This window comes from Amia ocellicauda, chromosome 21 (assembly GCF_036373705.1).
Source record: "Amia ocellicauda isolate fAmiCal2 chromosome 21, fAmiCal2.hap1, whole genome shotgun sequence".
NCBI classification, from domain to species: Eukaryota; Metazoa; Chordata; class Actinopteri; order Amiiformes; family Amiidae; genus Amia; species Amia ocellicauda.
In genome coordinates, this window is record NC_089870.1 from 16,737,311 (window position 1) to 16,750,225 (window position 12,915).

At 44.9% G+C, this 12,915-nt stretch overlaps 2 protein-coding genes across 4 annotated transcripts in view; one reads left to right on the forward strand and one right to left on the reverse strand.

Moving 5' to 3' along the window:
• The window catches only part of LOC136716712 (echinoderm microtubule-associated protein-like 5), a 62,749-nt gene extending 57,803 nt beyond the window's left edge, over positions 1–4,946 (forward strand). The window contains exons 36-44 of the mRNA XM_066694057.1: positions 712–869; positions 1,173–1,287; positions 1,417–1,605; positions 1,751–1,923; positions 2,080–2,242; positions 2,402–2,505; positions 2,591–2,744; positions 3,286–3,386; positions 3,528–4,946. Coding sequence (XP_066550154.1) covers positions 712–869; positions 1,173–1,287; positions 1,417–1,605; positions 1,751–1,923; positions 2,080–2,242; positions 2,402–2,505; positions 2,591–2,744; positions 3,286–3,386; positions 3,528–3,564 — 1,194 coding nt within the window. The 3' untranslated portion in view covers positions 3,565–4,946. The remainder of the gene's footprint in view (positions 1–711; positions 870–1,172; positions 1,288–1,416; positions 1,606–1,750; positions 1,924–2,079; positions 2,243–2,401; positions 2,506–2,590; positions 2,745–3,285; positions 3,387–3,527) is intronic.
• Positions 4,947–5,024: 78 nt separating this feature from the next.
• Positions 5,025–12,295, reverse strand: zc3h14 (zinc finger CCCH-type containing 14). Of its 3 annotated transcripts, none has more exons than XM_066694056.1 (17): positions 11,934–12,295; positions 11,265–11,307; positions 10,870–10,984; positions 10,723–10,763; positions 10,323–10,527; positions 9,741–10,179; positions 9,459–9,634; positions 9,263–9,363; positions 8,827–8,979; positions 8,589–8,657; positions 8,334–8,490; positions 8,006–8,232; positions 7,658–7,778; positions 5,906–6,042; positions 5,705–5,781; positions 5,404–5,510; positions 5,025–5,286 (listed from the first exon to the last, which is right to left on the reverse strand). In XM_066694056.1, the coding sequence occupies exons 1-17, from the start codon at positions 11,967–11,969 to the stop codon at positions 5,283–5,285; spliced, it is 2,208 nt and encodes a 735-aa protein (XP_066550153.1). In that variant the 5' UTR covers positions 11,970–12,295; the 3' UTR covers positions 5,025–5,282. The 3 variants fall into 3 exon arrangements, with proteins under 3 accessions (XP_066550153.1, XP_066550152.1, XP_066550151.1); XM_066694055.1 differs by having other exon boundaries at positions 8,006–8,235; positions 8,334–8,487; positions 11,934–12,290; XM_066694054.1 differs by having other exon boundaries at positions 8,006–8,235; positions 11,934–12,290.
• Positions 12,296–12,915: the final 620 nt, after the last annotated feature.

Genomic DNA, 12,915 nt, shown 5'->3' on the forward strand with positions numbered 1-12,915 from the left:
GTCTTTCTTAATTTGATCACTTAATGACCAACCGAGGCAACACTTCTGTGCCACATTGACTATTAATTGTGTACATTACTACTGGTAAAAAGATAAATCGTGTATCTTAAGGAATTGAAAGACCCAAGCCGTGAAACTCCATTTTAGGAGTTCTTCTTACAAGCTAGATATTCCATATTTAAAACCAGATCTATCCAATTCTCTTTCGGGGGTCGTGATTTAGCATAAATGTAACTGACTGACAGTGAGAATGCTCAATGAGGGATTTTTAAATGACACTGTTAATCTTCAAAGATACAGTGTTGGCTTGAAAACAGATGCAGAAGTCAACAAGGTGTTTATCTCACTCTTATTAATTCAGCGCTGGCTCTGCCGGCGTGAGGAGACTGGGCAAAACTGAATGACATTCATGCTACATAAAACTCATTCATAAAGCACACACTTTAATAAGTTGGCTAAATGAGATGGAGCCATACCCAATTAGGCTAGATGTCTCATTTCTAATAACTTGAAATTGGTTTAATTTAAAAGCCAAGCCATGTTATGAAGCTGCGGGGGTGGGGGTGGGGGGGGGATTGTTATATATTTATAAGATAGCTGTCTTCTCTGACAGATTTAAAGTAATATTTTTTATTTTCAGCATGGTTGTTTGCAATGCTTTTCTGTTTTCTCTTAGGTCACTAGATTAGTGCAGGTTTGTTTTCTTTTCAGAATAACTTGACATTTACAGGTACCATAAGTGGGGATGTGTGTGTGTGGAAGGAACACATTCTAATTCGAATCGTGGCCAAAGCCCACACAGGCCCCGTTTTTACCATGTACACCACTCTGAGAGACGGGCTGATAGTCACAGGAGGCAAAGAGAGGCCGTAAGTACACTTTCACCAGCTGTGAGATTTCTGTGTCTTCTGATCTTATATGATGATTACAAATAAAGGAGCATTAAAGCAACATCCTACAATTTGGAAGTCATGATTTATTTTTCATATAAGAGCTTAGTGTAAATTTGTACGTGATGCCATTTTTGAACCGTAGTTTAACAGCAAGAGTGGTGTATAGATCCTCTCTTGGTTACATCCCCATTATTCCTAATTTGCTGTGGAAATCATATTTTATATTATACAATATAATAAACAAGTTATTGTGAAAAATAAGTGTGATATATGTTGAAGGTCCAAGGAAGGAGGAGCTTTAAAACTGTGGGACCAGGAGTTAAAGCGCTGCCGGGCCTTTCGCCTGGAGACCGGCCAGATCATAGACTGCGTGCGCTCTGTGTGCCGGGGAAAGGTAGGGGCCTGGGTCAGACTTGGAGGTTATCAGGGGGGGACTATGCTTTCTTAGCCAGCATTGTGACCTTGAAATGCATCTTCTATTATTTTCCCTTTGTCCTGAATGTTTCATTTGTTCCCACTCTAGGGCAAAATCTTGGTGGGAACAAGAAATGCAGAGATCATTGAGGTGGGGGAGAAGAACGCAGTGTGCAACATCCTGGTCAACGGGCACATGGATGGGCCGATCTGGGGCCTGGGAACTCACCCCACCCGGGATGTCTTTCTGTCCGCGGCTGAAGACGGCACTGTCCGGCTCTGGGACATTCCCGAGAAGGTCAGCACTCACTAAACCTGGGAGAGGAGGATGTGCTTGGCCTAGAACAAGAGAACCTGGTTTAAATCTAGTCCTAATGAGCTTTAGGGGAAATCCTCCCAGTGATGTGTGGTAAATCAGCGTATTGTTCTCTTGGTTGAAACAGAAGATGCTCAACAAAGTGAACCTGGGGCACCCAGCGCGCACGGTCAGCTACAGCCCTCAGGGGGACATGGTGGCCATCGGCATGAAGAACGGAGAGTTCATCATCCTGCTGGTGACGTCACTGAAAATCTGGGGCAAAAAGAGGGACCGCAGATCTGCCATCCAAGACATAAGGTTGGACAATGCAGAAGAAAAATAGTGTCCATCGCATTCTCCTACCCTGTGCTGTCTGTCTGTGTGATGTCTTTCATAAGATGGCATGTGAGGTGCTGTGTGAGTGATCGTCTGAGCTGCTTTCAGTCACCTGACCAGGTCTCTGCTGCGTCACAGGTTCAGTCCCGACTCTCGCTACCTGGCCGTGGGCTCCATCGAGAACGCGGTGGACTTCTACGACCTGACTCTGGGGCCGGCTCTCAACAGGATCAACTGCTGCAGAGAAATCCCCAGCTTTGTCATGCAGATGGACTTCTCTGCGGACAGCAGCTTCATTCAGGTAGATCAGGAGTCTTTTGAAAACTAAAACAATGTGTGAAGCAGGATGGAGTGATTGGACAGTATCTGTAAATCAGGATGATCGTTCCCTCCCATTTAAAAGCTTAAGAAAATTATTATCTTGATTCAGTTCTTACCCAATCGCTCTTGCCTTCAACAGCTGTCCACTGGAGCCTACAAGCGCCTGGTATATGAGGTGCCTTCAGGAAAACAAGTTGCAGAGCAGGCAGTCATTGACAGGATAACTTGGGCTACATGGACTAGGTGAGTGTGTCAGCTGAACCGGTGGGTCGGGGGTCCGTGTCCCTTGCACTCGTGTCCAACTGTCCCTTTCCCTGTCGGTCTCCAGCGTCCTGGGTGACGAGGTGGTGGGGATCTGGTCTCGCAATACTGATAAAGCCGACGTCACCTGTGCCTGTGTCTCACACTCTGGCCTCAACATCGTCACAGGCGATGACTTTGGAATGGTAAAGCTGTTTGACTTTCCATGTCCAGAAAAGTTTGTAAGTATAATCTGTGTTTATGATATGCTGGTTGTGTCTGTTTGTGAATTGCGCAGATTGCTGTACCACAGTAAAAGAATGTCCGAAAATGACTTGATTTGAAAGCGTAACTGCTTGAGATATCGGCATGCTTGCGTGCTCTTTAGTTTTTGTTTTTTTCCCCTCCGTTTGTTGTACTTCCCTAGCCAATGCAGCATGCGATCTACAGATACAATATTTTGCTGTACTTATTCATTTAAAGTGAAATGGGGAAGGCTTTAAATATGTAAACAAAATAGCCTTGGGGAAGATTAGATCAGTAATGTGAGTTCTTAATAAGCAATGTTTTCATCATTGTCATACATTCCTGTACCATTAACGACTTTAAACATTTGACATTACATTTTGCATCGCAGTGATGTGGATTTCACTCAGGCTGACTTTGCCGAATGACCTCTCCCAGCCATCCTCTCCATTCCTCCACAGCCGACAGCTCTTATTGGGTACAGTTCTCTGCGTCGGGACTGTGCTTTATTTACTCACTGCTTTTGTGTCCCGACAGGCTAAACACAAGCGCTTTCTTGGGCACTCGGCTCACTTGACCAACGTACGGTTTACGAGCGGGGACCGGTACGTGATCAGTGCAGGAGGCGACGATCGCAGGTAAAGTGCGTTCACGATACTGCGTGTGTAGGGATGTATACTTGTCCTCTAACAGTACTGTCACCTCACCCTAAGCATTGAAGAAAAGGTTTGTCTGTATGGTACACAAGTTTGTAACCTGTCGTTCCATCTTTCGTACAGCCTGTTTGTGTGGCGATGCGTTCACGCGCCTCACTGAAGCAGACACTCGCACCATGAGCTGGGCTGCATGGGACACACGAGCTTGGCCGAGGAGCGGAGCGCTGGCCCGAACTCCTCCGGGACGACCGCATGTATTTTTTTCCCGAGTTGGGGGGGGTGGGGGACAACACAGTCAGGCAGCTAGTAGATTTAACTGGACATCCTCACTGCCCAGCGCACACGTTCTCCACTCGACGCCAGCTGTGCGCACACGAGTTTGTCCTTTTTGCTAAAGCGCATTTCTGAATGTACATTGACACAACCTTATGTGCATCAGACACAACTCTTTGTGGTTTACAGGGGAAATCGAACTTTCAATCAGGCGTGAGGACCCCCAGCCACCACCCCCACCACCCCTCTCCAAACTCCCTTTGTACTTCTGTCATATCACGGAAATTACTTGCATCTCTTATTTTTGTAAGTTGAATATCTGTCCTGGCACGGCTGGGTCAGTGAGTCACGTTCAGTTTGATTCATGCCATTTTTAATATGTGTAGCAAACATGACTAGCCTTAAACCTCTTTTGTGAAATATGAGGCTGATGTGAAATGTTTGTTTGTAGGCGATAGGGTTTTTTTTTCTTTCCAGTTTGCTAGCAGGTGTTTGAACGAGAGAGAACAGTATCCCGTGGCCTTCTTCCTGAATGTACCATCCGAGTTATATTCTGGATGTCAGCATGCCAAAGCATACTATGCACTATATACCTGTACCAAGCACTGTGCTAACCCGACGGTCTGTTCATGTTACTGTGCTGTTTACCAGTTTAACCTACAACATTCTTGATGTGTTCAACTTAAATATGTGATCCTGTTAACTGTAATGTAGCACTTTGGCTTGTGCAGTGACCCTACATGTATGTACACCGTATGTATGTATGTGTGTGTGTTTGTGTGCGCGCGCATGGCTTTAACAAACTAACCACCAGACAATCCCGACTAACCAAAAAAAAAAGGAAAAAATACGAGGAAACTGACGTTTAACTGCACTGTTTTGTTTCTCCTTGGATCACTATTTTAAGTGTGCTGCTAAAACATTTTCTAAAATCATATCGACATTAATGTAAAATTATGAAGTATTGTACTGTAGCTATTTTTTACAGAAAGTAAATTTGTATACAGATCCGTCACTATAACAACACTAATACTGCTCAACAGGAATGTTTTATTGACAAGTCAAATTTGAGAAACTTGAAAAAGTGCAAAAACATCTCTTCCTTATTTTAGCATTATTTTGTACATAGGTTTCATAGGTCCAAGTTTCAAAGTGTTACTGCATATTATAGTGCATCCTGATTTCGATGTAAATATCATTTGTAAAGACATTCTTTTGTATATTTTTGTGAAATGTTTCCTAAAAACCAACTTTAATAAAAAAAACACTAAAAACAAAATCTGAATTTGATGTTTCATTTGAGCACAATTTAACTTTCTTCTGGGAATGAAAAGTAGACAAATAATCTTGCGCAAAACCACATTTATATTTTAATACTTGACAGACCTTTGGATATGTATACACTACTTTTTTTGCATACATTACATTGTCAAGAATTTACAAAATGAAACACAGGTCACAAATTTAAAAAAGTGTTTCCCAAAAAAAAAAAAACTGGGACCCAGTATACAGTATTATTAATTAAATGGTTAAAGAAACAAAACATCATGTATCCACATTCACATTTCTTCAGCACTGTTTTCCAGAGTGGGCTTTCCACACCACTTAACTAATGAAAGGAAAGAAAAAGAACAAAAAAAAAAAAAAGTCAGAAATGACAGATTTGGTATTTAAACTGTGGGAAGTTCATGTTGTAATGTAATCGGATGAGTAAAAACAGAATTACCTGTTTTGGGCTTTTGTCCATTTCAGAGCATGTCTGGGAGGTAATGAAACCGTTGGGTGATAGAAATTACAGTCTGGACGCTTACACTGGGTTGTGAACCGACAAGGCTGCAAAATAAACCGGAACAGGAAATCACAACAGTGGATTGATACTTACGAAATAGAAGTACAATCTGTAGATGTCACTGGGCTTAATCGTGCTGATGAAACCAACCCAGTCACATGACAGGAGCCTCAACACGTTCACAATCAACAATGAGAATTATCTGTAAGTTTAAAGGGACTCAGAAAATAGAACTTACCCTGGGATGGTAAAAGTGACAATCCATTTTCTTGCAATCTGGAAAAAAGCGGCAGATATTGCCAGCTGGCTGCGGCACTGGGGGAGGGGAGAGATGGGAAAAGACAATTAGACTGAGTTCAGAACCTTCCCAAAGTCATCTGCCAGGTCAGGGACTGGGTTCTCTGTCCTAAAACCCAAAGAAGGAGTGTGGTCTCCTTACCCGTCTTCACTGGGGGAGCCGGACCTCTCCTGCTGGCGTGAGTGTAGGGACAGTCCGGCTTCGTGCACTTGGCATCGTACTTGCAATTCGGATGAACAAACAAGCATTTGTCGCCAAACTTGCAACTTGGAAAGGTTCTGCGATAGAAAATACATAAATACAACCAATGAGAAGCATTTCCTGTCAATTAATTTAATGGTTGTGTTTTTCCAATACTAGTAAGCACAGCAGGTTTATTAACAGGCTTTCAATGGTCTGGGATTGATGCACTTGCTGTACTTATACATATACACACTCGCCTAAAGGATTATTAGGAACACCATACTAATACTGTGTTTGACCCCCTTTCGCCTTCAGAACTGCCTTAATTCTACGTGGCATTGATTCAACAAGGTGCTGAAAGCATTCTTTAGAAATGTTGGCCCATATTGATAGGATAGCATCTTGCAGTTGATGGAGATTTGTGGGATGCACATCCAGGGCACGAAGCTCCCGTTCCACCACATCCCAAAGATGCTCTATTGGGTTGAGATCTGGTGACTGTGGGGGCCAGTTTAGTACAGTGAACTCACTGTCATGTTCAAGAAACCAATTTGAAATGATTCGACCTTTGTGACATGGTGCATTATCCTGCTGGAAGTAGCCATCAGAGGATGGGTACATGGTGGTCATAAAGGGATGGACATGGTCAGAAACAATGCTCAGGTAGGCCGTGGCATTTAAACGATGCCCAATTGGCACTAAGGGGCCTAAAGTGTGCCAAGAAAACATCCCCCACACCATTACACCACCACCACCAGCCTGCACAGTGGTAACAAGGCATGATGGATCCATGTTCTCATTCTGTTTACGCCAAATTCTGACTCTACCATCTGAATGTCTCAACAGAAATCGAGACTCATCAGACCAGGCAACATTTTTCCAGTCTTCAACTGTCCAATTGTGGTGAGCTTGTGCAAATTGTAGCCTCTTTTTCCTATTTGTAGTGGAGATGAGTGGTACCCGGTGGGGTCTTCTGCTGTTGTAGCCCATCCGCCTCAAGGTTGTACGTGTTGTGGCTTCACAAATGCTTTGCTGCATACCTCGGTTGTAACGAGTGGTTATTTCAGTCAAAGTTGCTCTTCTATCAGCTTGAATCAGTCGGCCCATTCTCCTCTGACCTCTAGCATCAACAAGGCATTTTCGCCCACAGGACTGCCGCATACTGGATGTTTTTCCCTTTTCACACCATTCTTTGTAAACCCTAGAAATGGTTGTGCGTGAAAATCCCAGTAACTGAGCAGATTGTGAAATACTCAGACCGGCCCGTCTGGCACCAACAACCATGCCACGCTCAAAATTGCTTAAATCACCTTTCTTTCCCATTCAGACATTCAGTTTGGAGTTCAGGAGATTGTCTTGACCAGGACCACACCCCTAAATGCATTGAAGCAACTGCCATGTGATTGGTTGGTTAGATAATTGCATTCATGAGAAATTGAACAGGTGTTCCTAATAATCCTTTAGGTGAGTGTATGTGCTATAGCTTCAAGATTGCAAGAGACGGAAGTTACTACAAGCACATGCCTGTGCACAATTCTAGAGTTGGTGGGGAATAAATTGCTTTTTTAAATTTAATTATATTAAATAAAAACATGTGGAAGATTACTAGAATGACTGCTGTGCTGGTAAGAACAGTAGGTGTTGTTTGTTACACTCACTCACTCTCTCTCTCTCTCTCTCTCTCTCTCTCTCTCTCTCTCTCTGACTCACTTGCACAGCGTGGTGGGGTGGTGGTACAGGCACTCGTCTCCACTCTTGCACACGGGCCAGTACTTGCAGCGCTCCATCACCCGCTGACGCTTCACGGCCACGGCGTCCTCCTCCCCTTCTCCTGCACACACAAGACACGCACACAGAGCCCGTGAAGCAGCAGGCACACAAGCATGGCTTCTTCAATAAGACGCGTGCATAAATGCCATAAAACAAAACAACCCCTTAGCATTCCTGTGCAGCACCCTGACGGCACTGACTGATACTGCATTCACCGATCAGCTGATTTGACACATTTTCCTGAACTATATGAGCACAAGGTGTATATATATATATATATATATATACCGTCAGAGTAATTGAGCGCTCTCTCCAGCCTCTGGTGCACGTTCAGTTTGGGTTTCCGTGCCAGGGCGCCCGTTGGCACAGAGCTCCTGATCATTTTCACATCTTCCTTTAAGACAGCGTCCTCAGTGTCCCGCTCCTCCTCTGCCAAGTAGGTCTGAGGACTGGGAACCCCGTCCAGCGTGACGATGAACTTGGGGCTCTGACAGCGCCGGCTCTCAGGCATGGTCCTGCTGCAGACGTTAAAAAAATTAACATTATGAGAGTTAATGTGCTTCTAAAAGGACAGCTGTGAATCGATCTGGTCATGCCTCGTCGGTGTGGCACATACCTCATCTGCAGTATGGCCGGCAGACTGGCGGGCACCTCCTCTTTCAACTCGACACCGAGCCGGCTTCTGAGGGTCCCGGCATCCTCTGCCTCGGGTCTCTTCAAGATGAAGGAGCGGATGTCCTCAGGCTTCACTGCGGTCATCCCGGACAGCCCTGCTGGAGTGGGAGCACGATTAGCAGCACGATGTACAAAAACGATGTATTAGGAAGAATCCAGGGTTCGGTCCCAGGGAGGCTACATTCTCCTCACTCACCTTGAAGTCTTCTCACACTGTCCTCTGGTGGGTCTAGCTGAAGGCGGGAAACCAGCGATCTTGACTGAACTGGAAAGAGAGAATTATATTGCAAAGTGATACTCGGTATTCAGCAAAAAAACGAAAGCAATAGACAGTATTGGGAACAATTAGCAAACAAATATTCACTGCTGGTCTTTAAAGTTACTCATGAATAAGTGAATGAATGACAAGACAGGGCGGTGGGGAAAGCACTGACCTAGCTGTCTCTGGGGCGGCAGCTCTTGGCGGGCCGGTGCCGGAGCCCTGGGGGCCGGGGGGATGAACTCCGGGGCCAACTGGCCGGCAGGACACACTTCTTCACTGGCCGAGCGCGTCCGAGGGGCTACAGGAACCATCTGTCTCTGAGGCACTGGAACAATAGCCTGATATCAATAAACTGGTACCAAGGACGAGACCACCACGAATGATCTTGAAACCACAGATAATGATAATGTTTCTTAAAAACATACTGCTGGGTAGTGGTTACTGAATTTCAGAAGCATAGCGCCTATAACGGGTTTGATTTGAGACAGAACATTTCTCGGTCAGGTTACACTAACCCCCCAAGCATTAGTGCAGAATAATCACTAACAAAAACAAACGCATTTTTGCCATCTGAATGGTAAATCAGGCGACACAAACTGTATTTTTACCTGTAGGGTAATTTGTGGTCTTAGACACCGACTCCTGGGCCTCAGAAATCGCTTTTAAGATCAGATTCTTATTTGCTTGCTTTGAAGGTGGGAGGGAAGGTCTGGAATTAAACAAACAAGAGTTTTAGTTGCATGTGGTGCATTCTGGGGCCGGCGCAGTGTGTGTCAGACATGCACAGTAAGAGGAGCCCCACACCTTCGCTCAGGCTTGGAGGGCAGGGAGACACTACTGGAGAGGCCCCCGCTGCGAGCCCCATAGGTCTCCTCCTCTTCCTCCTCCTCCTGGTCGCTGTACAGCTCCTCCTCTGGAGTCTTGCTCACTCGGACTACGGAGCTGACGACCGGGGCCCTGCGCTTCCGCGATGCCTCCTCCTTCAGGAGCACAGAGGACACACAGGCACTTACATGAGCAATTCCTCCTCAAAAACAAAACAAAGTTACCACAAATATCAAATTCTACACCATTTCCAAAACTTACATATCTGGTAGCTCTGTCCAGATTTAACTTGGAAGCTCTAAGGCTCTGTCCATAGTTGTCCTGCAGCCTGCTATAGATGCCTGAGGACCCCTCTGTGGCCCGCAGCTCTTCTGTGGGTTGGTAGCTGTACAGCCCACCCTCAGGGGCCCGGCCTGCAGGCGGCGCGTTGCTGTGGGAGGCGTTGACCGATTGTTGGCTGATGTGTGGAGGCCTATACAGCTCCACCGTGGGGCGACTGGAGCCGTGGGTCATGGTGACGACCGGTCTCCTCCGCAGCCCCGCAGAGGCAGCCGCGTCCCCGGTGCAGTTCAAATCCTCATCGATGAGGTCATCATCCGGCTCAGGCTTGATGTCAATCACCGCCTCCGCAGAGTGGGGCTCCATCAGGGGCTTCACGGTGGACATCAGCCGAGGGACGTTCCTCTCGGATGAGGACCTCCTGCAAAAGAGACGAGGTTTAAGTCTTTGAACTTTTCCACAGCATATAAAATAACCTGAAATCTTTCACCTGTGTAATAAAACCTGTGTGTGAAGGTGGGATTTTTCTGAGGGGGCAATATTCCTATTAACCATGTATCCCACCTGCCGCTGGAGACGTGGTGTTCATGAGAGGAGCTGGTGGAGACGCGGGCTTCAATCCGGTCTGAGCGAGAGCTGGACACAGCCAGGCCGCGGGGCTCCTCGCCTCTCCTGTCAAAGCTCCCAGCACCGGCCGACCTGCCCTTCCCGGCCAGAGACACGAGGTTGTGGTCCGCGTAGACGTGCGGGGGCTTCAGGGCAGCTGGTTCTGTCCAATACAAATGATAGCGCTTCGTGTTTCAGACCGCAACCCCAAAAAAAACCAATTGTATTTTTAAGTTAAATCATATATTAGAGGCTGATGAAAAGAAAGAGTAAGATGCCATTTTTAAATCTTTAAGGGCTTTAGAATGAAAAAGAAAAGATAAAAATGGGGGAATTCAGAGATTGCTTTCGAACTCACCGACAGCGACTGATCGCAGTTTCTCTAGAACGCCGTGCAACCTGCAGGACAAGGCAGAGGAATGAACATCAATATGTAGTCATTTACCAGCATTTATCCAAAGTGCCCAATGGTGGTTATGGGGTGAACCGTGCTCACAAAGCCTACCATATAGTGAATTTGATGGTGTTGTTTCCCAAGAAGAGAGACAGGTCGTCCGCCATCTGTTGGGCATTCTTCTTGTTGGCCACCATCACCATGATGTAATCAGGAAGTTCTTCATCTAGTGAAACACACATGGAAAATAATGTAGGCTACACTTCACAGTTCAAGAAACCTACTGGTAAGTTATGTAGCCCAACTCCTGTCCATTGTTACTATTTATCCAACAATGTATCTATGAAAAGCACTATTTCTACAAACTCTTCAAATGTGCTCTTCAGCTAATTTCTTCATGCAAACAAGTTCTAGTTGCACAGAGCTACATCAAGATGTACAGTAACACAGTCAAATTAACTCCCTATTTCAGATGAAATGGTTTATTTAGACATATTTTAACTTACCAACATAGGCACCCAGTTCTTGTAACTTTCCCTTGATTGCAGCCTGATGGAAAGAATATACACATATATATGTATTTACATTAAGGTGCAAGAAACGTATGGTACATTACAGTGTATTGTCATGCATTGGATTGAGTGATTACAGATATATTTGAACTTCACATTAATCGCACTGAGCTTCATTCATTTGATCAGATTAATATACAAGAAATGTTCACATCGGGGCAGAGATGAATTCAATCCAGCTGCTTTTCAGGGCTTTGATCAAACTCCTGTTCCCAATTGAAATCACATCCTTTCATGTATATTTTCTCTCAGTCTAGACGTGCATCTACAGGAATCAAATATTGCGAAATACTGTTTGAAACGTAACGTGTTTTTTTTTTTTTTTTTTTTTTAAAGGAAACATAATACATTCAAACCACGTCAGATTCTCTATTTACACAAAGGCCATTTATATGCAGTTTGAACTCAATAAGTAATAGTTTGAAATTCTTGATATAAACACGCTTGTTCTGGGTTTAAAAAACAGCAGCAGCAGCGGCTGCATTCAAACACATTTCTGGGAGAAAAAAAACACCCCGTAAACAAGGCCCAGTAAACCAGCACATCTACCTACAGTACTGAGGTACAATATTTTAACAAAAATAATACCGTAGATATTCTTACCCGTATTTTCCTGCTGATCTCCGTTCCGATCTCCATGTTTATACAGGTAGTTCAATACACCCTGACTCGAAGCGCTTTCCACGGGACACGGTTTCAAAAATGCTCGTCTCCGACCCGCATTACTACATTGAAGCAGGACACGCACTTGGTTTATGAGACACATTCGCATTACACAAATCCAATATGGCCGCCGTACTTCGGGAGCCTTCGGAATGTTTCGTACGGAAGGCCGGTCGTGACACGCTGTTGTGCGCAGATTTCGTGCGCAGATATTCTGCAGAATTCCACCGAACTCAATGGTGGAGCTGCGCAAAAATGCGGAGATCTGTTCTACACGAAGGCGACCTTATTCACCCCCCCACCCCTGCCGATATGTGCCAATGTTGACAAAATGCGAATGCAATATGCTTATTGTAAAACAACACCATGGTCGCGTTCCCGTAGTGCAGAAATGCGGAAATCTGAGCTGCTCCACCAATGGGATCAGCGAAATTCTGCAGATCTGCGCAGAACTGCAGAAAACTGCGATACATGAACGCAACCTATAGTATTGCGCATGCGCATGGCACATACTGAACATTCCAACAAGTCTATTATATATTTAAATGTTAAAATTAACACAAACGAAATATTTTGAATTGGATAATGATTATTACACCATGTGGGCTGTTCGTCTGCAGACGTTTATTGGTGGTAGTAGTAGCAGCAGCAGCAGTAGTATTTATTTCTTTGCAGACGCCCTTATCCAGTAATATTATTACATTGGCTAATTAGGGCATAATAATTAAGAGAATGAACAGGTTTGCTTTTCAGGTACATTAAACTGCAGTGTGTCCTACACCTCGGTGAATGTACCATAAACAGCACTTTGAGAAATGGCCACTTGGTGGAGGTGTACACTAAATTTTGCCATTCTACTGAAGCCAAATGGAAAATTGCACCCCCCCAACAAAACAACCACCACATACTTATTTTACTCCTT